Genomic DNA, 26,860 nt, shown 5'->3' with positions numbered 1-26,860 from the left:
ATAAATCCCTAGAGATCGCTTAACATTGTTGCGCCGGTCGATTTGTAGCTTAACTTGCTCTATTTGTTTATCATTATGTTCGTGACTTATGTAGGAGGAGAGCAGAGAATAAACAACCGTGAACGGATCGGATTATAAACTTTTTAATAAGATGTTGCAAATTTGAAATGTTCAAAAGCTAAACCGAAGGACAAGAAATTGCAAAAGCACTGTCGCTGCAGAATTTTTTTTTTTATTTTAATGACACAACTTTAGTTGTTCGCGAAATAAATTTAAAGGGAAATTGCACTATTTTTAACGGTTTATTGTAGTCATTTTGTTTGATCAAATAACAAGTCAGACATTCAAATAATGACATGAGATATCCAATGCGGGGTTGGACTTTCGCAATGTCGGGTCGATACAATACAAGAATATGTTTTCGTGAATTCCGTTTTCTTTTCCATCTTCTTTTATACTAGTGGTAAGTTTTTTTTGCCCTAATGGTAAAACTTAACGGATTGAAGCTCGTGTAAGCAAAATTTGTTGATTCGAACTAATGAAAGAATGGCATCAACAAATTTCTTAACGTAGTTTAAGGACTACTTTGAATAATTAGCTGTAATTCAAGATCCATAATGAATAAATAAAAAATTTAAGGATTATTAGTGTTATTTTCCTTAAATTTAATTTTCGTTGACGACAATAATTTGTATGACACGTGTACTTACATCTGGAAAAAGTCCACATGATCATGAGTGGAAAGTGTTTAATCATTCAAGAAACTCATTCGCAGGATTCGTGGATCTCTAATGGCCGAGCAAAAGATAGGGCCATTGACATTAGCTCAAACAGCATAGGATTCAAGTAAGCATCACTTGTCACTTGTTAGGTGGATCCGAATTGGCGTCGGAGTTCAACCACTTTTAACTAACTCCATCATGATTGGGCTTACTACGATAACATTTGATTATCGAGCACCACATTAAGGGGTGTATGAAAACCATTTAGAAATAGAATTTCTATTCCAAACCTATTTCCGGAACAGAAATTCATTTGGTAACGTAATTCCATTTTTCTATTTCTGAAATAAAAAGTTATTTCAGAAATAGATTTGAAGGAGAAATAATAAATAATAATTTTCAACTTTTCCAAAAAGCAGAAATAGAAATCTCACTTTCTCTCAATTACTCACTTTCTTCGACCACCACCTGCCGGTCACCGGCCTCAACTCGTCCCCGTTGTCGGTTGGCCGACGCATTTTCTAAAAGTAGAAATTTTCAACAATTGTCAAATAAATTTCTATTTTAGAAGTAGAAATTTTATGTCGTTATCAAACACATTTTTTTGCTCAAAAACTCATCCAGAAACAGAAATAGAAAAAACTATTTTTAATCAGAAATTTATTTCTAGAAATGATTATCATTCACCCCTAAGTAGCCAAAATAGTTGTTTTAATTACACCCAAAGAAAATAAAAATAAAAATATGACAGATAAGGGCACACATTCTCACAAATAACTTCTCTCCAAAAGTTGATTTCTTTTACTTCTTCAAGTGGCTCCAAAATTAAATTAAGAGAAATAGAAAAAACTATTTTTAACCAGAAATTTATTTCTAGAACAGAATGATTATCATTCACCCCCTAAGTAGCCAAAATAGTTGTTTTAATTGCACTTACCCAAAGAAAATAAAAATAAAAATATGACATCGATAAGGGCACACATGGCAGTGCTTCTGCTCTACAAATTAACTTCTCTCCAAAAGTTGATTTCTTTTACTTCTTCAAGTGGCTCCAAAATTAAATTTGGAGCAAAAAATTGCTCTTGAAGTAGAAAAAATGAAGATACGTAACAAAACGAATTTCTGTTTCAGAAGTTGCGTTACCAATCGGACTTCCGCTCCAGAAGTAATTCTGGAGCAAAAATTCTATTCCAAGAGCGTTGTCATTCAAGCCTTTAGTTATCCAACAAACAAACTGATTTTTTTTATTTTTTATTTTATTTTTTGAGGGATATAATTGAACCTTTAATTTAGGAGTTTGGCCACCCAATAGCACCAATTCATTTTTTTTTTTGTCTCTTCTGTCTATGTTCACATATAAATTGTGCCTAAGTCCTCCTTTTCTTTGCACTCAGACATACAGATCCGTCCTTGCAATTACACAGCGTCTTTTGAGTCGATCATCATCGGATACAAATCGTAATCCATCAACACTAGAGACATGGCATCAAGAGGGATCATCACGGGCCTGGTCCTCGTGCTCGCCGCCACGCTGTGGACTCAGTCCACGGCCCAGTCTGGGTGCACCACTGCCCTCACGAGCCTCGCGCCGTGCCTCAACTTCATCCTCGGGAACTCGTCCACCCCATCATCCTCGTGCTGCTCCCAGCTCGCCAGCGTCGTCAAGGCGACCCCCCAGTGCCTCTGCTCGGTCATGAATGGCCCCAGCCCGGTGTTCGGCATCACCATCAACCAGACCCAGGCCCTGGCGCTCCCTAACGCTTGCAATGTGCAGACCCCACCCGTCAGCCAGTGCAATGGTAAATCTTTTCCTCTCGGCCTAAGCTAATAGCTATACCCCCTTTGTGCATTTTACTTATTTTCTCACATTTTTGTTCATTTGGAAGCTGCCGCTAATGCACCGACACCGGCCAGCGTGGGTGCGCCGGAGGTGCCACCTGTGGCTTCGCCGTCAGATTCTCCAGCAGAGCCTTCCAATGAGACACCAACTGCCGCAGCACCAACTGCTGCAGCACCAGCTGCCTCAACTCCTCCTTCAGGTACTTATATAGAGGACATCATAACCAGAATGATTCCTGAACCTAAATATTTTCTAAAGATGCCTTAACGATTGACGTATAAGATGATCAATTTGGGCAAACAAACACAAATTTTTGTTGGTGCAGGGACTCCAGGAACAGGGGGGTCTAAAGCTGTGCCATCAACAAATGGGAACACATCTGATGGAAGCATTGTGAAAGCTCAACTTCGTCTCGCAGCGTTGGTCGTCCTCGTGGCTTCAATCTTCAACAGATTCTGAATCATATAGTCGAAGATTTGGATTGTGCCGTGTTCATTTGTTTGATTATTCTTTACGGCATCGCTCGCCTTGCGTGTGTATCGAGAATTTTTCTGGTTGCCGCCATCTATGGCGGTGCAATGTACTGTACTCTGTGCCAGTAGCAGTTCTGGATGGTGCATTTGATTGTGTCGTTTGTCCTAGTGAAAATTCTTTTCTGCTAGTTCAATCAATGGAAGTCTTTGGCGATTTTCAATTTTGCTGCGATCCATTCACTTGTGCATGAAGAACTCGAAATGGACCCTCGGCACCGCCCAATCGTTGCGAAAGTGCGTCGATGGCCATTGGTGAGAGAATAGTCGATTTACAAAACGCGATGACGAAGAAAAATGTTGAAGCCATCTAGATTTTTACGGAACCGACGCGAATCAAACATTCTTGGGTTGAATGAAAATTACGGGATGAATGCGATGAAATCAATTACATGGAAAGCTCTCTCCATAGTTGATATCGAGTGCCTTATAGTTATATAGAGTGCATTCTTCTTCTCTCCTCTCTTTCGCGGCCATCTTCAAGGTCTCGCCACCTCGAATCTGAGGTCGGAACCATATCCATCCCCCCCCCCCACAATTAAATGTCACGCGACCTCGTATCTGTGCTCCACATCAGAACAGAGGGAGCAGAACAGAGACAGAGACAGAGACAGAGACAGAGCAGTGATGTGCGGTGATGGAGTTGGTGGTGGTGGTGGTGGTGGTTTCATCTCCGTTGACTTGTGGGGGGTGGTCACGTCCCTACGAGTTGGCCTTCGTCGTGGTGGTGATGAAGTGCAGAGACGACGACGGCAGCCAAGTTCATTGCGGCGGTCATCTCATCACGGCCGTATTGACTTGGGGGGGCTGGGGGGCGGGGGTGCGGTGTTGTGACCCTGTGAGTCCTTTGCAGCAGAAGCGGTGGTGTAGAGATGGCGGCGGCGATGCAGCCAATTGGGGGTGGTGACGGAGGATGGTTGGTGATGGCGGATGGTGACCGAAAACTTAGTCATTTATTATCAAAGACAGAGAAATCGAGCATCTTGATTATTAGATCATGTGGGTCTCACGTGGGACTCACATATATAAAATGTTTAAAATTAATTAGGCTCATATACATAAGATCAAGAAATTTTCGAGAGATGATGTGAAATTGTTTAGAAAGGAAGACAAGTGCGGTCTGCATGACACGTGAAGACATGCGAATGTTAAATTGTGTTATTAACCATAACTTAGTTAACGATTCAAACATATACACACTTCGCTAACACCCTTTAGTTTTTCCAAAGGGGACACCCAATTGGGCAACTAAAGTGTCCAATCGATTTATGACGTCAGGTGGGTTAGTAGTTGGTACTAGTAGGCTCTTCCCCATTGATGACAAATCATGCTCTGTTTAGGAAAAGTTGGCTAACCAAAGTGTACGTTATGCAGGATTCCTCAAAAGCAATATGTCTAGAGTTAGATATCCATCTGACGTCATAAATATAGTTCTAATGACATGATTGGTTCCTTTTACGCTACTTGCTACATAACGAGCTGCTGATTATAAAACTCAATTGGACTTCCTTGTCTCGGTCAATTTGGCCAACCAAAATCACCTGTTTGCTCTGTCCTTTACTAGGCTAGCTTCTCATATAAATTCCCAGTCACCCATTTGCCCAACACAATCAAATCTAGGCCCAAACCCTCAGGCATAGTCTATCCTCTATCGTTGAGATCGGATGGCAGTGAAGAATATGGAGATCATGGGCCTAGCGCTGGTCGCCGTCCTCGCGGTGGCATCGCTCGCCCGGCCGGGCTCGGCGCAGTCCACGTCCGGCTGCACGCAAGTGCTGATGACACTGACCCCGTGCCTGAACTACGTCACGGGGAACTCCTCCGCGCCCTCCTCGACCTGCTGCTCCATGCTCGGCTCCGTCGTCCAGTCGCAGCCGCGGTGCCTCTGTCTGCTCCTGAACGGTGCCTCGTCGTCGCTCGGCTACAACATCAACCGGACGCTCGCCCTCGCGCTCCCCGACGCGTGCAACGTGAACACGCCGTCGGCGAGCCTATGCAACGGTAACGGCCTAACGAACCAAAACTATTCATCTTTGTGTTTTGGACTTATTTTCAGGGTGACGTCGTCACCATTGATGCTAGTTGAACCTGTGAATTCAGCGCTGTCTCCCTCAAGTGCTCCAACAAGAAGTCCCCCTGCAGACGACAACACACCCACTGCCCCAACAGCATCATCAACCCCGACTGTTCCTTCTGGTAATAATTTTGCTAGTTCGACACTTCTGGTGCAGCAATAATGTCGCATGAATCTAAATTTGAGTGAAAAAAATGTTGGGTTTGTTTTTATTTTTCCCCCCCATTGAATAATTTGCGACTGACAAAATGTCATTTTTTTTTTTGTTTAATGAAATGAAAAATCAGGGTTAAAGACTACATCAACCACAAGTGGAAGCAAAGGCATTGGAGTGTCTCTTGGCTCTATGTTCTTCGCCCTAATTTTGGCGTCATTTGGATCAAATCCTTTCGAATTCTAAGATGGAGAAATCTTGTTTAGTACCACTATGTCCTATTTTGGGTTCCGTATGTATTTTCAATCGGGTGCGCCGGGCCGAAGATAGATTAGATTATGGTGTGTATTTTATTCCTACGTCAGATCGTCTTAGTTTACTGCGTCGATCCTGAGAAGAAAACGGACAAAATTTGCTCTATAAAGGAATGGGTAAGATGTGACGAAATAGATTCGAGTATATTAGAAGTCTAGTACCCCATTTGCAATGCTAATCTGCCCTCAGTTGGCTATAAACAAGGATTAACATCGAGAATTAACGTAAATTGATATTACATCCGAATCAATTCATTCTGTTTGATTAGTCGTTCATTTATGCAAACATCGATGTAGTCGTCCACGAGCAACATTTAACTTATCTTACAAAAGCAAGCACAAATGCTATGTCATGTGCATAGTACATCTAGCGAGTGATTTCACAAATAGTAAACTAATTAGTAATTTAATAATAATTCACATAAATAAAATCTCGGTCAATCCAATGCGGATTGCAATAACGGCCCAAGTTCGGGCCTTTTGACACGTCCACAGAAATGTGGCCATTGCGATTATAGAATTCAGCATGCGCCTTTCGGCATGCCTCGATATTTGCATGCTCTAAATATTGGCTAGTAGGGCTCGCCATTCGGCCTGCATCAACGAATCATATGTCAAAATAGCAATTTAATCTCATAAAAAAAAACCAAATATAAAGTGTGAAATGAACTGAACTTAAACCACCAAGAAAGGAGGTAAATAGGTTGTACGATTTTTATAATATTTTCGAGCAAAACAGTGTGTACATAGTGATTTGTCACGTGTGAGTGTTGCTCACTTATCTAAATTTAATTGTTCACTAGCAATTAGTCGTATTTTATATTAATTTTCTTCACTGATTTTAGTATCTCTAGTTTTGTTTTAAAAAAAAAAAGACATTCCTTAAATTGTTGTGGAAATCAAAAGGTCCCTCCAACTCTATCAGTTTCCACTCAATAACTTGTTCTCCATTTGCGGAGTAAGAAAGCTCTTCACTAGTGCCACGGGCTGACAAATTTTTCGTCGCGAAATTAACCGGTGCGGCGCTTGGCAACCCAAGCTAAGCCAGCCTTCCTTATATGGTTGCTCCATAGAACAGTTAGGTGAATAACTTTCTCGTATTAGATCACAACATGCCCATCTTAGCTCGAGCATCCGGATATTGAGCGAGACAAGCAGACCATGTTAGGCATCACAAATAGTTTTGGCTTGCCATGGCCTCATCGGGAGAGCGGCATCAGCTCTCCACCAATTTGTATACGGGAGGCCAATCCCGCTTTCAGAGCTCCTAAGAGTATATTCTACCTAACCTAGCACTCCTAGTATAAACCACATTGACGTCACTCCCATGGACCTAGTTGCTTCTTTCCCCTTTACATCACTCACTCACCGTGATAACGTCACAAACTCCACTTACAAGGGTACACAAGCATGGAGAACTTGTCCACCCGAGACACGGAACAATCGGTCCGTGTCATTCTTCCCACTCAATCCTTAACGCCCTCGTTCCGGGCTGTCTTGTCACTTCCTTGTGTCTTTCAACCATCATAGCCACTCCCACGGGACTTACATGAATGGTAAATGCTCACCCAATAGAACAACTCCACTCCACTGGTAGCTTCTCCCGATCAAAGCTATTCGCCAATCTCCAGCAACTTGTGCTCTTCTCGACAAGTGTGACATTCCTCGCCAACTGCACTCCCTTGCCAGCATCTTCTTTCGTCTACTAGACTTATGATCTCAGCAAATCGATGGAGGTTTCTCCCCCTGTTGAAAACATGGTAGGGGATCCATCTTGAGATTCGTTGAAATGATCCGGGGAATGTTTTCCCATTTCGGTGAGCAATCCGGATCCTTCTTATGCTCCCATTGGTATCATAGAAGCTAGACGAAAACTATACCTAGTTAGAGCCCTCCTAGTCCCGACGATCACTCTCCGCCGTCATAAGACAGGGAAGACCACAGGTTTTGTCACAGGTGGACATATTCTTGGCTATGGAATTAGCTTGTGCAGCGCCTGGCAAACCAAGCCGGGCCAGCCTTCCTCATATAGTTGCTTTATAGAACAGTTAAGCGAATAACTTTCTCGTATTGGATTATGTCACGCCTAGTTTAGCTTGGGCATCCGTACATCGAGCGGGATAAGCATAACACAATAGGCATCACAATTGGTTTCGACTTGCCATGGCCTTATCAAGAGAGCGGCATCGGCTCCTAACTAGTTTGTACATAGGAGGCGAACCCCGCCTTCGTAGTTCGTAAGGGTATATTTTATCTAACCTAGAACTTCTAGTACAAACCATCCTGACCATTCCCATGGACCCACTTGCTTCTTTCCCTTCTATATTGTTCACCCACCAAGATGACACCACAAGCTCCATTTACAAGGGTACATGAGCATGGGAGAACTTGCCCATCCGAGACACAGAACAACCGGTTTGTGTCACTAGCATAGACTGTCCCGTTAGTGACATCATTTGCATATGAACTTGTATACGTAAAGGATATTTTGTCTAAATAATTAATACACATTAATTCAAATAAAATGGTTTATCATCTTCAAAATCCATAAGGAGTTTTCCAAATAAAGTGCATTCCCAATTTATGTTTCTACAAAGACAGAGCCATTGAAAGATAGGACAAAAAAGATTGTTTGGAATGTACTATGGCTCATTACACAATCACTACATTTTTTTTTGGTTGGAACGAAGATCTTTATTTTATATGAAAAAAGGAGTACATAACTTCAAGACAAAGACGCAAATTCCATAAAGCAACTAAAACAAGTAAATTTGAAAAGTGAATCATCTTGCTGCTGCTTGCAAAGATTGGTCCATTCCTCAAAGATAGATCCGTTGTAGCAATAAAGCTCACATGGCGGCCAATCACTGGATCTCGCATCATCATCGGTGATGAGCACAGGCTGAGAAATTCCTTTTCAGTAATTACGATTTTGCCAAAAGGATGTACATGGCTAGGTTTGACATCCATAGCACCATCATCGTATAGAGAAAATAACAACACCAATAGGTTGAAGGAACACAGAAAACGTCTTTCAATTCCCAAATCTATCTCTAGTTTGGAATAGAAGAACATTCAAATCTAGATTTAGTTCTAGATCGGGAGTGAAGAGCTATAAAATAGATAACAATTGGTCACAAAATCACTTTCAAATAAGCCGATTACTGAAGATAGCAGCAAAGGAACCTCGAAGACTTGCATGATCAATGAAATTACCTTCCTAATTTTGGGTGAAGTTTCTGGAACGCTCCTTTGGTGGAAAAACCTTTTGGGGTTTTGGCAGAACTTATTAACCATAGGTAATCTATTAACTTATATTTCACAACACGGACTGTTTTGAATGTAAACCATGTGCATATTTGAAGTCCATTTTTGGAAGCAGAATCAAATTATGTCAAATTAAACATATGAAAATTCATACTATTTGTGCTGAAGATTCAAAGGTCTTGGTGTATATTCACATAACAACAGTTAGGCCAACCAAAGTACCAAAACTGGTATTTATGACAATTGATTACCAAATCTGTCTACATTAATCTTTTTTATTCCTTTTAACAATAATATTTGGCATCCATCATCCAAATCCACCAACAACCAACACCAGTAGGACTGTAGGAGTCTAGGACACATGTGGCCACGAGCCTTGTTGTATAGACAGATACTCATGTTAACAGGAGCAGATCATTTTCTGGATGAATGAGTTGATGACTTTTGTAATCTGTTCCATGACATAAATGTCTTTGTTTAAGGAAATTTGGCCACCCAATGGCACCAATTCAACTTGTCTGTACTGATACTTTTCCTGTATAAATACTTCCATACATCTTGTCCTTCCCGGAAGCAATCAAGATCAAGTCCAATAGGAACAAAAACACTTCGTGGGCATTGTTCTATTCACTTTTGCTGAATCAAAATTACTGCACGATCGATATGGCCTTGAAGAGAATGCAGATGGTTCTCCTGGCGGCTGTTCTTGCGGCATTGCTTGCTCGTCCGTGCTCAGCGCAGTCCACATCTGGTTGCACTACGGCGCTGATAACATTGACCCCGTGTTTGAGCTACGTCTCAGGGAACTCCTCCTCGCCGTCTTCCACTTGTTGCTCAACCCTCAGCTCGGTCGTCCAGTCGCAGCCGCAGTGCCTCTGCTTGCTGCTCAATGGCGGCATGTCGTCGCTTGGGTACAACATCAATCAGACGCTCGCTCTGGCTCTCCCAGGCGCTTGCAGCGTTAAGACCCCATCGGTTAGCCTCTGCAACGGTACGGTCTAAATCAATCATTGTGCATGTGAATTGTGATTACTTGTTAAGAGTTATTCTAATATGCGACACTTTATGGTAGAATCAACCAATTGATGAATGACCTTAAAATTTTCAGCACTCTCCCCATCAAGTCCTCCTACAACAAGTCCTGCAGATTCTTCAGACAAGACACCAGTGTCTCCAACAACATCCTCAACCCCAACCATTCCGTCAGGTATGAATTAAATTGTCCTCTTAACGAACTGGCTTCACTTCACAAGCTCTGTCACCGGAGGATCGCCGACTTATTAGTGGGGTTTGATGGTATGACAGGATCGAAGGCTACACCTGCTGCAACCAGCATGAGCGGGAGCATCAAAGCGTCCTTCGGATCTCTTGCGTTTGCACTCTTGCTGGCTTCATTTGGATCAATTCTTCTGAAGTCCTAACCTAGGAGAGAGTGAAAGAGATTTGGCATGTGCTCACTTTCTTTCATCTGCACTTGAGTACTCTGTTTGTGGGTACTTGTGAAGTTGCAATATCCATTCATTGTTTGTCACGTTGGATATTGTGCTATGCATTGGTTTTTTTCGTACCACTTCGATTTGCTTCAGAATATTCAGTAGAGCTTTATGCTTCCTCTGGTATGCTACAACTCTAAAGAACATTTTGGTCGAAATCAACGGATGATTCGTCCCTGATCAATTAGTCGATCTTATTAGGAACCCTTTATGATAAATCGTTACATAAGGATGCCGAGGCCATGTTCTATGAAAGAGGGACCAAAAATAAGTATCATGAAGCCATTTGAAGCATATGAATCTTCTCTATTTCTCGCGCCAAATGTGCGGAAACCTTAAAAATGTCAGAAATATGGATACTACCCAATTATTTGGTCGCGAAGCAGAACGTGTGCTCCTGAAGTATTAGAGGAGAACTACCTTGAATATGTCTTGCTCCTAATTGGATCTGTAGTTTCAGCACCTAAAGCATCAATCGCCTCCAGCAAGTCCACCCAGAACTGACCCAGTATTAAACTTCAAGAAGACCCCATTGGTAACAGTAACAAAAAACAAAAGAGCCAAGCTGCATAGACAATGTCAAGATATGAAGACGTGTACAGATGAAATCATCATCAACTGCTTAGATTTCAAGTTTATGCAGATGCCGATATCCGAACACTCCTTGCCGACCATGCATGTATGAGTTGAGATAGTAAACCAGTTCGGCAAGGTTGTATCTTGATTCTACTAGGAGCTTCTTCTCTGTAACATTAAACAATGCAAAGCAAAACGAAAAGCAGACGTAAGAAGTCGACTTTGACGTTGGAAGGAGGATAAAGAAATCTGCAGAGTCCCGCCACGTACAGCCTGCTCACAAGAGCATCGAGGAAGTTGGTGACCCGCCACAATGCCACCCGTCTTCACATCGTTCGCAGAAACCATTGCACCAAGTTTGTCTGTAATCTCGCTTTTCAAAATAGAGAAGTTGAACGTTTCTTTTTTTTCCTTTATATACATGATCCACAAAGTCTTCCTGACCACCCCACCCCAATTCACCGACGATAATCCTAGTCCAACAGCTGCAATGAAGGCCCCACGGTCTGCAATGCTCGTCACGGCGCTCGTCGCTGCAGCAGCAGCACTACTTTGGGCCGGAGTGGAGGCCCAGACGAGCTGCGGTAGCGCGTTGACGAGCCTGTCCCCGTGCCTGAGCTTCATCACGGGCAACTCCTCGGTGCCGTCATCAGCCTGCTGCACTCAGCTCGCGAGTGTCGTCAAGTCGGAGCCGCTGTGCCTCTGCGAGGTCCTGAACGGGAGCGCGTCGTCCGCGCTGGGCGTGAACATCAATCAGACTCAGGCGCTGAAGCTGCCTCCCGCTTGCAACGTCCAGACTCCGCCCACCAGCAGTTGCAATGGTAAGAACTGAGAAGCAACATGTTATAAAGCAAAACACATACACCTGCTGCTGCAATTAATAATTGCACATAAGTTGTTGGTCTATTCTCTAAGATTGTGCATTCCGCTGATCAGCAGCTCTATCTCCGGCGAGGTCTCCGGCGGGATCGCCAACTTCCACTCCTGGTACGCGGGCTTCTCTCTCTCTCTCTATGATCGATATCTTTCCCGGTAGATGCATTGATCCTAGATGAGACAACATTAATTTGTGCAAACATGAGTGATTATATACGAGACCGATCATGCCTCTCTGGCCGACGGACCTACCGACATGGCGTCATGCACCGTATGGGCACCCTAAACCACGTTCCTCGCGCCACGGGACAGCTTAATTCCTCTCGTTTTCTCCTTAGGGGAAGCGGATGATTTCCCGATCACTCATACCTTCGTTGAACTTTATGATCAGGTGGGCGCTCATCAGATGGAAGCAACGCCAGTTTGAAATGGTCTCTGGTCCTCTTCACGCTCTTCATGGCATCGCACGAAGCCGTCGTGCTCGTGCAGAACAGCTTAGACCCAATATAGCTCATTCTTTTCATCTGCTTCTTCGATAGGGAGGGATCTACTTCTTCGTACGCTGTGTTATTGTCCTTGATGATGAATAAAAGATGTTATGGGGCCTTCTATGTAATTAAGAGAATTTATTTTCGGTCCAGAAGAGGGCCTCCCAGAAAGTCTGAAACAATTAAACGCTTGGCACATCCATCGTATATGACACCAAACACCTTTTAAGAACATACGACACTGCGCAGCCATGAGACATGTCCATGACCTAAAATTTACGACGTTGACAAGTAAGCGACGATCAGACAGGGAGTGATCAACGTAATCAAGATTTGTGCATTTCCTCGTCTCCAATTTCGATCCGCCAGTAACAGCGGTCCTAAAAATTACCTTAAATAATATGTGCTCCTTGTGATTTTTTAAATTGTTCTATCAAATGTTTGAACTTTTTCTGTGCTTTCGAAGCCTTTAGACTAGACGTTTCTTTTATTCTAGTTGGTCGTTCCATCAAAATTACGGATGGGATTGATGACGTGATCGTCGAGCCGCAATTAAAAGCTGATGTGGGATTTTACCTGGCATTCGAAAAATAAAAATTCAGTTAGCTATCAAAATAAAAATTGAATACGAAAAAAAACTGAAAGATAAAAAATCCCAGGCTTGCTACCCCTTCTCTCCTTCTCTCTCTTTTTGGGTACATTATGTTATCAAATAATTTCCCCGGCCAAACCGTGTATAGGCATCATCGTGTCTTGTCAACGCTTAAGTGGCATTGAGTTAGTCCACGTCAATATTTTTTATTTTTATTTTAACAAAAGAAAAAATTATATACTAATTACATGAAATAATAAAAGCGTTTTTCATTAATTATTTATTTAGAGTGATATAAGCGACTATTTTTTAAAAAATATTTTTTTGATAAAAAAAATCCTTTAAATAATTTATTTTTCGTGAAATAAACGATACATTAGTTTTTTCTCAATGATATTAGGTTAATGCTGTCTACGTTGTGATCGACTTACAGACTGAGTAAAACTGTGAGATAATCACTTATTAGTAAGATCACAAACACAAACTCCTTGCTTTTTACGATTTTGCCCCCTCCATGCCCCGACTCGCTAAAACCTCCCAAATATAGGAGGACCCGAATCAAAAACCCTAGACCGGCTCGATTCGTGCCAAAGCTGAGGGGGAGACATGGGGGACGCTCAAATGGAGGAAGGGGACAACACCCGAGAAATCGAAGTGGCTCCTGCCTTAATAGCCGTTGACCCTGCCCAGAGATCGGTCGCTGTCGCTGTAGGATCAGACCTCCGCGTCTACGATCTCATGTAAACGGATCTCCTTTGTGACGCTTCCAGTCCAATTCACTTGTTAGTGTCCGCCATGGGTCATCCCCTGTTCAATGTGCATGGCGAGTACCTGTGCGAACTCATGAAAGTGTGAAAGTTTTGGTGTTCTCCGAAAATTTGGCTTGAATTTTCTATATGGGGAAAATTCCAGCTTCTTGGGGCATATGGGTAGGAAGATTATTGCTTCTATGATGTTATTATCGCTCAAAGTTCTAGTCTTTTAGGTTTTAGTAGTCAGATTTTCTGTGTTTCTCGACTTTTGTCGCTGGAGGTAACTGCAGTTGCTCTTCTTTCTCATTTCGATTACGCGGGTGCTATGTTGTGCTCAACCAGCTACATGTACAATAGACAAAGTGCAGAGTTTACTTCACTAATTTTGAGTTTAGTTCAAATTAGCAGAATGTTGACTGCATGCCATGGTTATCTGACAGTGGAGATTGTCCTGTCTCCTTGGTGGATGATTCCGCAAAGCCTTTCCATTCAGATTCGATCAGAGCTATTCGATATGATGCGAGTGGGAAGCTTTTCGTATCTGCTGGGGATGACAAATTAGTCAAGATATGGTCCACGGATTCTTGGTTCTGCATAAGCTCAGTGTAAGTGTTTAACGATTGGAGTTTGACGAAGTGATGAATTCTCTGGAGTCAGTTGGAAGCGCAGAAATCATGCCAAGAGGCCCATTTTCTGTTATAGACGTTTTCATTGTTTGGATGGATGTTATATGTGTCCGCTGAAGAGTATATGTATAAGCAAAAGGGTTTGTCATTTAATTCTGAGCAGATGCTGCTGAGTACCTCTATTTTCCGGTTAGCCTCGAGTGTGCTGCTTCCATCCGATATGTTTGGTCTGTTGGTTTCAAAGATAAAAACTTCTGCATTTATAACATCTCATTCATGTAAAGTAATGCTACTTGATGATTTCCTGCTCATAGAATGAGTTTTATTTGCAAATGACCTGAGAGGTTCATTGGATGTGCGACTAATCTCTCTTTTGCACTCTTTCGTGAAATTTATCTGTTTTTTTATTTTTTCATTTGAACACAAATTGAGACTGAAGTGGTAATTTCCTTTTGCTTGCTTGTTGAACTGTTTTTTTTTTTTTTGGGCCCCTTTGGCACTCTGCCATTAGTTTCATTTGTGACTTCTACCGGATTTGTTAGTCTTGTTAAACTGACAGGTCGATCATGGTTACTAATTTTGTAGGTGTTGTGAGAAGAGAGTAAGTGCTGTCGCAGTAAGCAATGATGGCCTATTTGTGTGTTTTGCTGATAAATTTGGAGTTGTTTGGGTTGTGAGTTTAAAGGGGGATGCTGAAAATCAGGCTTTGGCTGATAAAAAAGCAGCACCAATGCTGGCTCACTATTGCAGCATCATCACTAGCTTGGTAAGTTGATTTCTCTATCAATGAGTCCCTTTTGTCCCCTTCTCTGTGTCCAACATGCCCAAATAAATTTTAATATTTGCTAAGTTTTGGCGTGACTGTCCTATCCTTGACGTTATGATGACCTCTATGCTTTTGAATGCTTTATCGTTGTGTTATTAAGTGGACGATCTGTTGCAGGAATTTTCTCCAGATGGACGGTTCATTGTTAGTGCTGATCGGGATTATAAAATTCGTGTAAGGCCATTTCCTATCTCTCAGTTCAACTTCTAGGTTGTTCTTATACCAATCTTATATCATTTTGTAATTGTGACAGGTTACTGTGGTTCCCAAGAATCCATTGGACGGGGCTCACGAGATACAAACTTTTTGCCTGGGTCATTCTGAGTAAGTGTCTATTCATTTGAAGTTTGAGGCCAGGTGTTTTGAATAGAAATTTTGAAAATTCAAGGTTTTGGCTTTTTCTGTGCCCTTGACACTATTAAACATTGAATTGTGTTCAATGTTCGGAAGCTTTTATTGGTAGATCAAGTGGGGTCCTAAGTCACTTTATTTATCATGTTGATGACAGATATGTCTCCTGCCTTGACTTCATTCATTCCCCAGATTATCCCCATGGGCTTCTTATTTCAGGAAGCGGTGATTCCACTGTGAGTGGTTGCAGTTAAGAAGTTTCGCCAGTTTACATTGAGTCTAGTTTTGCGTTGGTACTCAGTGCATCTTTCCTCTGTAGGTTCGCCTTTGGGATGTGACATTGGGTTCTCTATTGGATACTTGCGAAATTGGATCTAAGGTATTGGTTCCTCACTGCTTTTTACTAAGGATTTTGTCAGACTTGTAATGCTTCAAAGATACTATGAATTACCTACTTCCACAGACATGTATTCAGGTCAACTGATGTTTCAGTTAACCAGCAAAATGTGCTTGCATTTTCACAATAGATTAAAAAAAAAAAGAATGCTTAGGTGTGGTTCAAACTAGCTGCTGGTTCATATATCTTCCTCTGCTGTCTTTCATTATAATTCTGCCCTGCTTGGTTCTTCACTCGGTTTGACAGAAGATTTACTTTCTTCCTGAAGGCAGAACTTTCGGCTACTGATGGAATAGAAGAAGACCCCTGTCATGCTGTCACAGATCTTTGCACTTGTCCAAATGGTACATCTGTAGCATTGGCAGTTCAGAGGTAAGTTCCAGGATACTCGACTCTTTGGCCTTCAACCTGGAAGATTTCCTGATTCATCTTCTTGATTCTGATGATTCATGTGTGGTTTTTGTAGCTTGAAAGGTATAATGCTCTTGAACTGCAATCTTTCTGCTAAAACTCTTTCTATGGCCAAGGTAAGCATTTCCCTAGTACTCTCCCTGTTTTGTAAGGATTTTCGATTTTCATTTTTGAATAGCCGGCAAATACATGCAATGCATGGGTCAATTGTCTTGCGACATATCTACGCATTAAGGTATAGATATGCCTGGCTGGGGAAGGAAGAATCTTAATTGGGCTCATTCCCCCAACCCATTTTAGCCAGACCTTTGAGTAGATGTCTGTCTGACAATGTTTATATGAATTATTCAATCTTGTGCCGAAATTAAGGTGGGTCAGACATGCTTTATTGTTATGAATAGGTTGCAGATTGAAATCCTTTATTGCTACCTCAGGACCCTTCCTTGACTGGTGATTTTTCAGGTGGTACTCGTCGAGGGAGAGACCTTAATTCCGACAAGCTTGGGTACAAGCTTATCTGAGGGTCTTCTGTGGATGGTCACGGGTATCTCTAAGCTACAAGGTTTCGACCATTCCTCTTTGGCTCGGGTGAGGGCCGTGTCTTTTCCTGAGGACGACGGCCGGGATGCAGAGCCGGTTTTGCTCCGCGACGACGAAATCCCAGGAGGCCAGAAACTGCTCGAGAGGTTGCAAGGGAGCGTGTCGATTGGGAACGACGTCTTCCTTGCGGCGTCCGAAGCTTTGAAAACCTCGATGCGCAGCTTGTTGATTAAGAAGCAATACTCGGACGAAAAGCGGGAATTCAGGAAGAGAACAAGAAATGACAGGAAGCTAAAACATTGAACAGTTTTAACTAGTGGTAGTTCCTTTATCGTTTCTTTTTTCATTTCTTTCATAGAAGTTATAAGCAACGAGCGAGCAATTTCATTTGTACTCGTGGCTGGTCAGTTCTGTTGCAGTTTGTTGTACTAATAAAAAAGTAAAACTATTTTTGACACGAGTATATAGTTATTGACACTAGCTTTTTTTGCAAACCAATAAAATGGCGGCCGGCTGTCTCCATATGCAAGGATAAATGTGTAATTGCAAAGTCCTGACAATTAGTCCGACATATATATACAAGATTTAACAAATTGCGAAGAGTTATTGCAGCTGCCCTAACACTTGGACTCGGCAGAAACAACTGACTCGCCAAATATTTGCTGGGCCAAATCAATCTTCAGCTTACAATACCCCCACATACACAAAAAATAAAAAGAAAGAAAAACAGAATAAACCGAATATTGATTCTTGACGGTGCATCTCCTGGTGGAGCTTGACCACCAGACGTATCGCGGACTCGGCTCTGGAGCTGTCGCACCTACCCTCGCACGTCCCCACCCTTGAGCCCTAGCTTCGGGTCGAAGTAGTGCTGGTGGATTTCCTCCAGGACCCTAAGAGCCATCGCCAAAATGCTGTCGTGCTCGCCCTCGTCGCTATCAAAGCTGGGCTGCACACCCCGCTTTTCGCTTCCGTGAGAGAAGTAGTGAAATGGCTGGATCGCTATCAGGTTATCTGCATGATTCGGCCACATGGTCTCGGTGCCGTCCATGATCAGTTCGTTGGATTTTTTGGCCAGGGCCACGTTGAGGCTCTTGCGGCCTCTCATCGTGCAGTCCTCCCGTGCAATCACCCGGTCGCTGAAGTATTTGTTCTCGGGGTCCAGCAGCTTCGTCATCCTGGACGGATACGGACGGCCTCCCATCATGTAGACTCTCAGCTCGAACATCCCGGCGACCTCTCTCAAGAACTCCCCACGAACGGCCTCAGCTTGGTTACGAAACCCTGGCCGGTCTCTCACCTGACCAAGAAGATGTCGCTGCAGCCCTTGGGACCAAATTCTGCGTTCCGCTTGGCCTCGGGCATGAGCCGCTCCTCCTTGGGGGTGAGATTGGAGATCCGGACGGCGTGGAGGAGGGGCGTGGTCCAAGTCGAGGATCAAGTGGAGCTTCTTAAACCCTAATGCCGCCACGGTGCCCACCTCGCACATCCGATTGGCGTACTCGTGGCTGAGCCTCAAAGAAGGACGAAGAAACCCAAAGGGAAGGCTGTGATCCTCGTCGACGGCGCGTTCGCACAGCAAACACCTGCCTTCATGGATCACGGGATGCGAGCTCTCCACCCTCCGCCGTTTTGTCCGATCGCTTGCGATCGAAAAGGGGAGTGACGGGTTGGGGTGGGCGAAGGAGATGGTGGTAGATTTGCATAGGTCGGCCATGCGTGGTTCGAACGAAGAATTTGAAGTTGGGAGGGACGAGAGGGAGGAGAGAGATTGAGCGAGAAGAAATTGTAGTTGCTAGTCAATGAATAAAACTTTCAGATTTCTCTTTTGCTTTGTTGTTTAGTTTTGGAAAAATTATCAAAAAAATTCTAAACATTTTGCACTTTTACTAATTCACTTCTAAACTTTTTAAATTTGCCGATTTAGTCCTAAATATTTTTACAATTTGTCGATTCAATCATATTGGCTGGAAATCGCTAACGTGGGCATTAGCCATCTTACATTGCATTGTCGGCGCTGTCGTGGACAATTTTTGATAATATTTTAATATTTTTTTAAATATATATATTTTTTATGTTTTCTTTCTTTCCCTTTTTTCTTTCTTTTCTTTTCTTTTTCCCTCTGGTCATCCGGCCTCGACCTCCACCGGAGTTAGGGCTTGCCCTCATTTGGGCTGGCTAGGGCAGCGCCTCACTTGAGGCCGGCATCCACATTAGTGATTTCCAGCCAATATGGCTGAATTTGCAAAAGATAAAATTATTTAGGATTGAATTGGCACTCTCAAAAGTTTTAGGATTAAATTGGCGAGGTGCAAAATATTTAGGACTTTTTTTGATAATTTTCCCAAATTAGATTTTTATATCCGTAAAAGAAGATTTCCTAGTAAGAATTGTGGAAGATTAGCTGACATCCTTATCTTAGTACATTAGAATTGGTAGACAGACAAAGCATTGACCACACATGGGCAATACTAGTCTCGCCTTCACTACTCCCACTTGCTAGTTTTTTTCTTCTTCCTGTTTTTGACCATTTTAATGTATTTTTCCTTTAATATGATGAAATTGTCTGAAATAGGTAAATTTTTATGTACTTGACAATAATTGAAACGATGAAGTCTGATTCGAATACGCTGTGTATACAATGTACCATATGAGAATATGAGGTGATTTCAACACAAAACTATCGTACTTGAATCCAGGTTAATCATATTATTGGAAAAAATAAGCGGTCCAGCAATAAAATAGGCATAAACAAGGAAATAGATCGGACACTATATTTGCGTATTTGGTCCATGTAACCTATTCGACAGGAAGAGGGGCATATAGTTCTACAATAGATCAAGCGACACAATGGAAATTACTTTCTTCCTGAAGGCGGAACTTTCAGCTGCCGATGGAATGGAAGAAGAGCCCTGTCATGCTGTCATAGATCTTTTGCACTTGTCCAAATTGTACATCTATACAGCATTGGCAGTTCAGAGGCAAGTTTCAGGATACTCGTCTCTTTTAGGCTTTCGACCTGTAAAGTTTCCTGAATCATGTTCTCGATTCTGATCCTCTATGTGTGGTTTTTTTTTTGCAGCTTGAAAGGAACAATGCTCTTGAGCTGCGATGTTATGGCTAAAACTCTTTCTATCGCCAAGGTAAGAACTTCCCTAGTCGTCTCTCCGATTTTTAAGGATTTTCAATTTCCTTGCCACTATGTATGAACCATTCGACCTCGTGCCTAAGTTTAAGGTGAATTATCCATGTTTTTGTGGGCATGAATAGGCTGCAGATTGTGATCCCTTATTGCTACTTCTCAGGATCCTTTTGGCGATTTTCAGGTTGTGCGCATCGTGGGAGAGACCTTCATTCCGACAAGCTTATCCGAGGGGCTTCCGTGGAGGGTCACCATTATCTCTTGAGTTGTGTGGTTTCGAGGTTCGACCATTCCTCTTGGGCTCGAACGAGGAGCCGTGTTTGGTTCTGAGGCCGACCGCGACATCCTGGGAAGCCAGAAACTGCTCGAGAGGTTGCAAGGGGGTGTGTCGATGGAGAATGAAGGTTTCCTCGCAGCTGCGGCCGAAGCTTTGAAAACCGCCATGCGCAGCTTGTTGACTGAGAAGCGATGCTCGGACTCAAAGCCGGAGTTTGGGAAGAGAACAACGACAAATGACAGGAAGCCAAAACATTGAACAAGTCTTACCAGTGACGGGTCCTTAGTTGTTGCAGTCGTTTTATTCAAATAGGTAATTGGTCTCGTGCCCCGCAAAATGGCATCTGGTTATGTTGGATAGAAACATCATTTGAATGTGAAGACGCGTGTAATTGACAAAGTTTAGACAAGAATGATCCAATGTCAACCTTCATACTATATCGAAATAAAAATTTGAAAGCTTAAAATAATGTGAGGGATAACTCATTTTCAACCGAATTACACAACGGACTGACAACTAAACAACCCAAATAATTCCCACGTGGATTTGGCCGCCGTTATGCAATAACAATAGAAGTAACTGAACTGATAGAAAAGACACGGTCCAAATCAATCTCAAAATGTTACAATATTACAAGAAACACAATTTCACGGTGCATAAGCATTTGTCCTCGCATTAAGTCCAAAATTTACATACACGATTCAAGAAAATTGCAAGGGGTTATTGCTACTGCTCTAACACTTGATAGAAACGATTGACTCGCCAAAAGTATGGAGTCGAATCAATCATTAACTTAGGCTTCGCTTGTTTCTCGAAAAATGAATGAATTGAAAAATATTTTCTAAAAAATGATTGCTTGTACCGCTTGAAATAATCAATCAACCTAAAATATTTTCATTATAAAAAAATAATTTATTTCTAAACAGTAAATTATTTAGACGAGAAAAGTACTTTTCGTTTAATCATTCTTGTAAGCAATATAAGCGATCATTTTAAAAAAGAAAATTATTTTTCAAATCATTCATTTTCGGCGAAATAAATGAAGGCTTACAATATCTAAAAGGCGGCGAATCTTTATGGTGCATCTCCGGGAGGAGCTTCATCTCCAGACGTATTGCCGACTCGGCTCTGGACCTGTCGTACCAACCCTCGCACGTCCCCGCCCTTGAGCCCTAGCTTCGGGTTAAAGTAACGTGCGTGGATCCCCTTGAGAACCTGAAGAGCGGTCGCCAATGCGTTGTCTTGCTCGCCCTCGTCGCGACCGAAGCTAGCCTGCACACGCCGCTTCTTGCTCCCGTGAGAGAAGTAGTAAAACGGCTGGATCAGTATCAGGTTATCTGCGTGATCTGGCCATACGGTCTCGGTGTCGTCCATGATCACGACGTTGGATTCTTTGGCGAGGACCACGTCGAGGCTCTTGCGGCCTTTGAGCGTGCAGTCCTCCCGTGCGATCACCCTGTCGCTGAAGTACTCCTGGTCGGGGTCCAGCAGCTTCGTCATCCTGGATGAATACGGACGGCCTCCCAACGTGAAGACCGTCAGCTCGAACATCCGGGCGGCCTCTCTCAAGAAGTCCCGCACGAACGGCCTCAGCTTGGTGATGAACTCGTCGCCGGTCTCCGACCCGACCAAGAAGATGTCGCCTTGGCCCTCTGGACCAACTTCCGTGTTCCACTTGGCCTCGGGCATGAGCCGATCGTCTTCCTCGGGGGTGAGATTGGAGAGCCGGACAGTGTGGAGGAGGGTGTGGTCCAAGTCGAGGACCAAGTGAAGCTTCTCCAACCCTAACGCGGTGCCGGTGTTCACCTCGCGCATCCGATTGGCATACTCGTGGCTGAGCCTCATAGAAGGGTGAAGGAAGCCGAAGGGAAGGCTGTGATCATTGTTGATGGCAAGTTCGCACAACAAGCAGTCGCCTCCGAGGATCACGGGATGCGCGCACTCCACCTTTCGCCGTTTCGTCCCATCGGGAGCGCTCGAACCGGAGACTGATCTGCTGGGGCTGGCCATGGAGCTGGGCGTGGATCTGCGCAGGTTGGCCATGGGTGGCTCTAAATGATGGGAGACGAGAGGGAGGAGGGAGAGTGAGACTGGCTCTGAAAGTGTGCGGGGCTTATAGGGCTGTGAATGAATACGACGTCGATGACAAGCTTCATCCAATAAAAATGGGTTTTTTATGTTTCATTTCTCATGTTATACTTTCAAAAGAATGCAGAAGACGGCCTAGAACATGGGTTTACATTTTGCAACTTTCCTAGTATGGAGTTGTCTAAAAACGTAAAGTTTTTATGTACTTACGATAATTGGCGTGATCAAATCCGACACGAGTACGGTGTATTGACATTGCATTATATGCGTTCATAATAGGGACAAACACGATATTATTATATTTGGATCCATGTTAATCTCGAAAGATAAGCGATCGAATAATAAAATAAACAGAACAAGAAAATGTATCGGGCAAAGTAGCACATGATTTAACTAGAGATCAAGCGATACAATAGAAATTACAATAATATTCGAGTCACTCAAACATTCTTAATATTTCCTAATCCCTAAATTAAATAGGTTAAGCCCTGACAATTTCTCAAGAGGCAATCTATGAATCTTACGAAGGAATTCAAAAATATTACCAAGAGATTTATTGGTTTCAAAGCACTTGCAATTTTTTCATTATGTAATTCATGAGCATATCACACAATTGATTCTTAAGGTAAACAACATATGTGCTCCCGTAAGGTCCAAAAATCAACACCCATCTCTCATACGTAAAATACTTCGGATCTTAAAAAAAAAAAAGGAAACTCAAATTGGGAAACCCGCTAAAACAAGGAATCCAACTCTGACGTAGAAAATATTCCTTTAATTTCTTGCTTGTTGGGTCGTCAAATCACGAGTCCTGTCTGGACTTGAAATTTCCATTATGGTCAAGTTTCCTTCCCAGGCTCACATTCGTAAAATATTCTTGACAATATTTTGTATGGGAAAGAATTTAACATTGAATTTGATTTTGTCTCACACCATTTTGATATCAACTCAATTATAATGGAAGACATTTCATTAATTTCAAGTTGAAAGTGTTGGGATGTGGTACATACTCTTTAACTATAGGAAAAACATGTGATTTCACACAGGGAAGAGTGAAAATTTGGTGTGGTAGCCAGAGTGTTATATTCTTGGTTAAGAATTTTGGATTTTATGCAAGAACAAAACATTTTAGCATACAATATTAATTTATCCGAGAGCAAGTGGAATAAAAATTTGGAGTGCTAGAGAAAGTTGACACAAAGGTGAACAGTGCGTATTTTTTTACCAAGGCAACGATGCAAAACAATTTGATTATTGTGCAATTGTGTTGGATCTAAAGAAGTATGTAAAGTATTTATTAAGTGAGAGAATATTGTAGTATGGTTCATACTTTTCATCGATAAAAAAGCCCGAGGGTCCCATCTCCTAGATGATAGAGTGCTTCTTTAGTTTGAGCACATATTTTATTGATAGTTTTGGCTTAGACCCATGAATACCTATTGCTATATATTATATTTTTTGCTAGTAATTGAGTAATATAACAGATAAGTACGATGTGTTAATTATAGTGAAATCATTTACTGAATGAAACCCTAATTTAAGGGCGAATCAGCATAAACCTTTTGTCTCGATTTCTTTTTTACTTTTGCTCTTTATTTCGTTGCGATTAGTGCGCTGAATCCTAACAAAAAGCGCTTCCTCGTTCTCTTTCCCAAAGAGCAAGAATGCACTGCATCGAAACGCCAGATCCGCGAGGTTTACTACTGGACAAGTTTGAATATATGGGATTCGACCACCAAACTCACTTTTTGCCTATGAACGAGCCGACCTCATGTGCCGCAATGCTCGAACTCAAGCTCTGCTTGCTCGAGCCACGTGGAGAGGTATGAGAAACATGAAAAACGTGTTATATTTTCCATGTATTATACTCAAGGTTAAGCCAAGTCTGAATTTATAGCTTAACTTAGAACATCAATTATAATCAAAGCTACAGTTTGTTTTGAGAAAAATATTTTTTTTTAAAAAAATTTCCTCATTTTCCGACATTCAGATGGTTTAGGTAAATGAGTCAACAAAAAATATTTTCCTAATCGACAAAAAAAAATTTTCTGCCACAACTTAAATTCAAAAATATAATTTTCTCTTTAAAAAATCGAAAATCATTTTTGGGCTTGGACCGTAAACTCTACAATTGGTCATGGGAACCCTAGAACTCGTTTCCCGACCCTTGGCAGCGGGGCCGGGTCCCCGACACCCGAGCTTGGGTCCATCGAGACCAAGCTTGAGACTCTGGGTCCCGGCATCTAGGTCTTGGCCGTCAAGCTAGAGCCCATCGAGGCCGAGCCTAAAACACCAATGCTTGTGCTCGGTGGCTAGGCCTAGTAATGTTGAGGTCGAGCCCAAGGCCCTTAGCGCCCGTGCATGTATCCTTCAAGGCCAAAATATTTTTAGAAAAATTTTCAATTTTTTTTAATTTGCTTTTAACTTTTTTTTTTCCTTTTCTTTTCCTTTTTTCTTCTTCGTCCTCCGGTCGCCGAGCCCTCCGGGATGGTTAGTGACCAGCCACAAATGCTGGTCGGCGAGCTCGCCTGTGGTCATCACCGGCCGGTCGTGACAAATGAAGAAGAAACAATAAAAAGAAAGAAATTAAATTAAATTAAAAAATAAAATAAAAATTATTGACTTCAAATTTTCTATTTAAAAATGTAAAAAAAAATTTCATGTTAGCGCCGGTTATGCCACATAGTATGGCCATCGTCCGTTTCAACAATTTTTGGTCAAATGACGGCACAAGAAATCAAATTAGAATTTCCTTTCCATACAACGGAAATCATTTTTCAGTTCATTTTAAGTCTCAACCAAACTCCGAAAAATATTATCATTTTCCCGAAAAATGACTTCTCAAAAAATATTTTCCAAAAATTGTGACATTTGTCGTGAAATAAATGAAGCATAAATCAAAGTTTGACTTGTTGAGCAGCTCGATGGGTCCCCCTCCACTAGCTCGACTTTGATATTAAAAAGAGATCAAGCTTTAACCCTTGTCAGGGTTTGAGTTCTAGTGATACGTAATCTTATATTTCGACTCTAAGTTCACGATTTATTAACGCATTTAGAAAGCTATAAATCAATTGACTAGATGGAGTATTAACAAGAAATTACTGTAAGGTTCGATGAAAATTACCATTAGCCCCTCGAAAATTTCCGATCGAATATGAAAAACAAATGAATTCAGTTAACAATTTTTTGGAATTTCGAGATTCAAGATACCGTTATTCTAATTGTCGGTGCAAAATCAACACAGTGTATAGTTAGGGTAGTTCTGACTTTGGCCATATGCCAGGATCCTTCACTCGGATCCTGGCACATCGTTTTTATGCAGTGATGCTTCATCTTTCTTGTGCATTTTTTGTTAGTACGGAAATTAGAATTTTATTTATGATCTATAGATTACCATCTACTTGTTCCCTTAATTAAAGAATGAAGGAAGGTTGTCTTTATTAACATGACTAAAAATTTCGTGTTTTGGAGGAAAAAGTTCGCGAAATGTGAAAAAAGAAGATCTGTTTAGTTCTCCAACAAGAGCTTCAAAATCCAGGCATAACAAAACATTAAAAAGAAGTGGTGAGCCAATTGGCAAACTGGAATCAAAGGGATGCAAGGATCAATCAAGCTCTCTTATTAATATTTAATCAAGCCAAAGTATCACCTCTCCTGTGTCCAACACGCCCAAGTAGATTTTTTGACTGCTGTTAATCCTTTGAACGGTTCATTGTCAGTGCTGATCAATCAAGCTCCCTTATGATTTCCTGCATGCTTTTGAATGTTTCCGCGTTGTGTTATTGAGTGAAGCATCTATTGCCGGAATTCTCTCCATATGGACGGTTCGTTGTCGGGGCCGATCGGGATTATGATATGCGTGTAAGGCTATGACCAACCCATCAGTTAAACTTCCTAGGTTTGATTCTCATGTGGATGACAGATACGTAGCCTGCCTCTTGACTCCATTCATCCTCCAAATTATCCTCATGGGCATCTTGTTTCAGGAAATGGTGATTCCACTGCGAGTGACTGCAAGCAACTTCCTAGATTTGATTCTCTGTGTCGATATGCCTAGCCTTCGAACCGATGACTGTGTTTGGCAATGCTCATATGAAAGTTCAATCTGGTACCTAAGTTTAAAGATGGATCGCACAAGCTTTTGTGTTATGAATAAGGTTGCAGGTTGCAATCTTTTGTTGCTACTTCAGGAGCAAGCTTGTCCGAGGGGCTTCTGTGGATGGTCACCGGTGTCTCTAAGTAGCATGGTTTTGGAAAATCATTTGAATGTGAGGATGAATGTGTAATTTGGTAATGTGAAATAAGATCTGAACAAATGTCATCTTTAACTATAGCGGAAACAGAAATTAAAAGCTTGGGATAACGCGAGCAAGGACTCATCTTTCGGCAGACATTATCTTGGCAAACCCACTTCGATTAGCTTAAGGTTTAATTAACTTATTTGAGTTAATTAATCGCCACGTGGATTCTGCATCGTTATACAGCAATAACGGAAATAACTGGATTAACATAAAAAGCAAAAAG

The 26,860-nt window shown here is 42.0% G+C and overlaps 5 protein-coding genes and 1 pseudogene across 9 annotated transcripts; 5 read left to right on the top strand and 1 right to left on the bottom strand.

The window, feature by feature from the left end:
- The first annotated feature begins 2,094 nt into the window (after positions 1 to 2,094).
- Positions 2,095 to 3,259, top strand: LOC115752060 (non-specific lipid transfer protein GPI-anchored 15-like). Its single transcript, XM_030690105.2, has 3 exons — positions 2,095 to 2,521; positions 2,609 to 2,761; positions 2,888 to 3,259. Exons 1-3 carry the CDS (start codon positions 2,203 to 2,205, stop codon positions 3,019 to 3,021), a joined length of 606 nt encoding a protein of 201 aa, XP_030545965.2. The 5' UTR covers positions 2,095 to 2,202; the 3' UTR covers positions 3,022 to 3,259.
- Positions 3,260 to 4,685: 1,426 nt separating this feature from the next.
- On the top strand, positions 4,686 to 5,604 carry LOC115752048 (non-specific lipid transfer protein GPI-anchored 15-like). Its single transcript, XM_030690083.2, has 3 exons — positions 4,686 to 5,093; positions 5,193 to 5,288; positions 5,454 to 5,604. The coding sequence occupies exons 1-3, from the start codon at positions 4,757 to 4,759 to the stop codon at positions 5,564 to 5,566; spliced, it is 546 nt and encodes a 181-aa protein (XP_030545943.1). The 5' UTR covers positions 4,686 to 4,756; the 3' UTR covers positions 5,567 to 5,604.
- Positions 5,605 to 9,484: 3,880 nt separating this feature from the next.
- LOC115752042 (non-specific lipid transfer protein GPI-anchored 5-like) lies at positions 9,485 to 10,476 on the top strand. The gene is made up of 3 exons (XM_030690071.2): positions 9,485 to 9,892; positions 10,010 to 10,108; positions 10,207 to 10,476. The coding sequence occupies exons 1-3, from the start codon at positions 9,565 to 9,567 to the stop codon at positions 10,320 to 10,322; spliced, it is 543 nt and encodes a 180-aa protein (XP_030545931.1). The 5' UTR covers positions 9,485 to 9,564; the 3' UTR covers positions 10,323 to 10,476.
- A 954-nt stretch (positions 10,477 to 11,430) lies between these two features.
- Positions 11,431 to 12,363, top strand: LOC115752015 (non-specific lipid transfer protein GPI-anchored 5-like). The gene is made up of 3 exons (XM_048282544.1): positions 11,431 to 11,791; positions 11,910 to 11,957; positions 12,238 to 12,363. The coding sequence occupies exons 1-3, from the start codon at positions 11,461 to 11,463 to the stop codon at positions 12,354 to 12,356; spliced, it is 498 nt and encodes a 165-aa protein (XP_048138501.1). The 5' UTR covers positions 11,431 to 11,460; the 3' UTR covers positions 12,357 to 12,363.
- A 1,043-nt stretch (positions 12,364 to 13,406) lies between these two features.
- LOC115752046 (tRNA (guanine-N(7)-)-methyltransferase non-catalytic subunit wdr4) lies at positions 13,407 to 26,599 on the top strand. Of its 5 annotated transcripts, none has more exons than XM_030690078.2 (11): positions 13,408 to 13,666; positions 14,119 to 14,283; positions 14,890 to 15,070; positions 15,248 to 15,304; positions 15,384 to 15,454; positions 15,639 to 15,717; positions 15,801 to 15,860; positions 16,117 to 16,250; positions 16,345 to 16,405; positions 16,752 to 16,794; positions 26,527 to 26,599. In XM_030690078.2, exons 1-11 carry the CDS (start codon positions 13,533 to 13,535, stop codon positions 26,577 to 26,579), a joined length of 1,038 nt encoding a protein of 345 aa, XP_030545938.1. In that variant the 5' UTR covers positions 13,408 to 13,532; the 3' UTR covers positions 26,580 to 26,599. The 5 variants fall into 5 exon arrangements, with proteins under 5 accessions (XP_048138712.1, XP_030545938.1, XP_048138713.1 ...); XM_048282756.1 differs by lacking the exon at positions 26,527 to 26,599 and adding an exon at positions 20,188 to 20,251 and having other exon boundaries at positions 16,752 to 16,795; XM_048282755.1 differs by lacking the exon at positions 26,527 to 26,599 and having other exon boundaries at positions 13,407 to 13,666; positions 16,345 to 16,600; positions 16,639 to 16,894.
- On the bottom strand, positions 17,447 to 18,546 carry LOC115751982 (annotated as a pseudogene).
- Positions 26,600 to 26,860: the final 261 nt, after the last annotated feature.

Source organism: Rhodamnia argentea, chromosome 7 (assembly GCF_020921035.1).
Source record: "Rhodamnia argentea isolate NSW1041297 chromosome 7, ASM2092103v1, whole genome shotgun sequence".
Taxonomy (NCBI): Eukaryota; Viridiplantae; Streptophyta; class Magnoliopsida; order Myrtales; family Myrtaceae; genus Rhodamnia; species Rhodamnia argentea.
Note: the sequence above shows the minus strand (reverse complement) of the source record. Positions and strands in the feature narration are given on the sequence as shown.

Coding starts and splice junctions, on each gene's coding strand:
- LOC115752048 (XM_030690083.2), top strand. CDS start 4,757: ATGGCAGTGAAGAATATGGAGATCATGGGCCTAGCGCTGGTCGCCGTC. Junction 5,094..5,192: donor GTCGGCGAGCCTATGCAACG/GTAACGGCCTAA, acceptor CTGTGAATTCAG/CGCTGTCTCCCTCAAGTGCT. Junction 5,289..5,453: donor AACCCCGACTGTTCCTTCTG/GTAATAATTTTG, acceptor ATGAAAAATCAG/GGTTAAAGACTACATCAACC.
- LOC115752046 (XM_030690075.2), top strand. CDS start 13,533: ATGGGGGACGCTCAAATGGAGGAAGGGGACAACACCCGAGAAATCGAA. Junction 15,718..15,800: donor CAGGAAGCGGTGATTCCACT/GTGAGTGGTTGC, acceptor TTTCCTCTGTAG/GTTCGCCTTTGGGATGTGAC. Junction 16,406..16,751: donor AAACTCTTTCTATGGCCAAG/GTAAGCATTTCC, acceptor GTGATTTTTCAG/GTGGTACTCGTCGAGGGAGA.
- LOC115752060 (XM_030690105.2), top strand. CDS start 2,203: ATGGCATCAAGAGGGATCATCACGGGCCTGGTCCTCGTGCTCGCCGCC. Junction 2,522..2,608: donor ACCCGTCAGCCAGTGCAATG/GTAAATCTTTTC, acceptor TTCATTTGGAAG/CTGCCGCTAATGCACCGACA. Junction 2,762..2,887: donor TGCCTCAACTCCTCCTTCAG/GTACTTATATAG, acceptor TTGTTGGTGCAG/GGACTCCAGGAACAGGGGGG.
- LOC115752042 (XM_030690071.2), top strand. CDS start 9,565: ATGGCCTTGAAGAGAATGCAGATGGTTCTCCTGGCGGCTGTTCTTGCG. Junction 9,893..10,009: donor ATCGGTTAGCCTCTGCAACG/GTACGGTCTAAA, acceptor TAAAATTTTCAG/CACTCTCCCCATCAAGTCCT. Junction 10,109..10,206: donor AACCCCAACCATTCCGTCAG/GTATGAATTAAA, acceptor ATGGTATGACAG/GATCGAAGGCTACACCTGCT.
- LOC115752015 (XM_048282544.1), top strand. CDS start 11,461: ATGAAGGCCCCACGGTCTGCAATGCTCGTCACGGCGCTCGTCGCTGCA. Junction 11,792..11,909: donor GCCCACCAGCAGTTGCAATG/GTAAGAACTGAG, acceptor GCTGATCAGCAG/CTCTATCTCCGGCGAGGTCT. Junction 11,958..12,237: donor ATCGCCAACTTCCACTCCTG/GTACGCGGGCTT, acceptor CTTTATGATCAG/GTGGGCGCTCATCAGATGGA.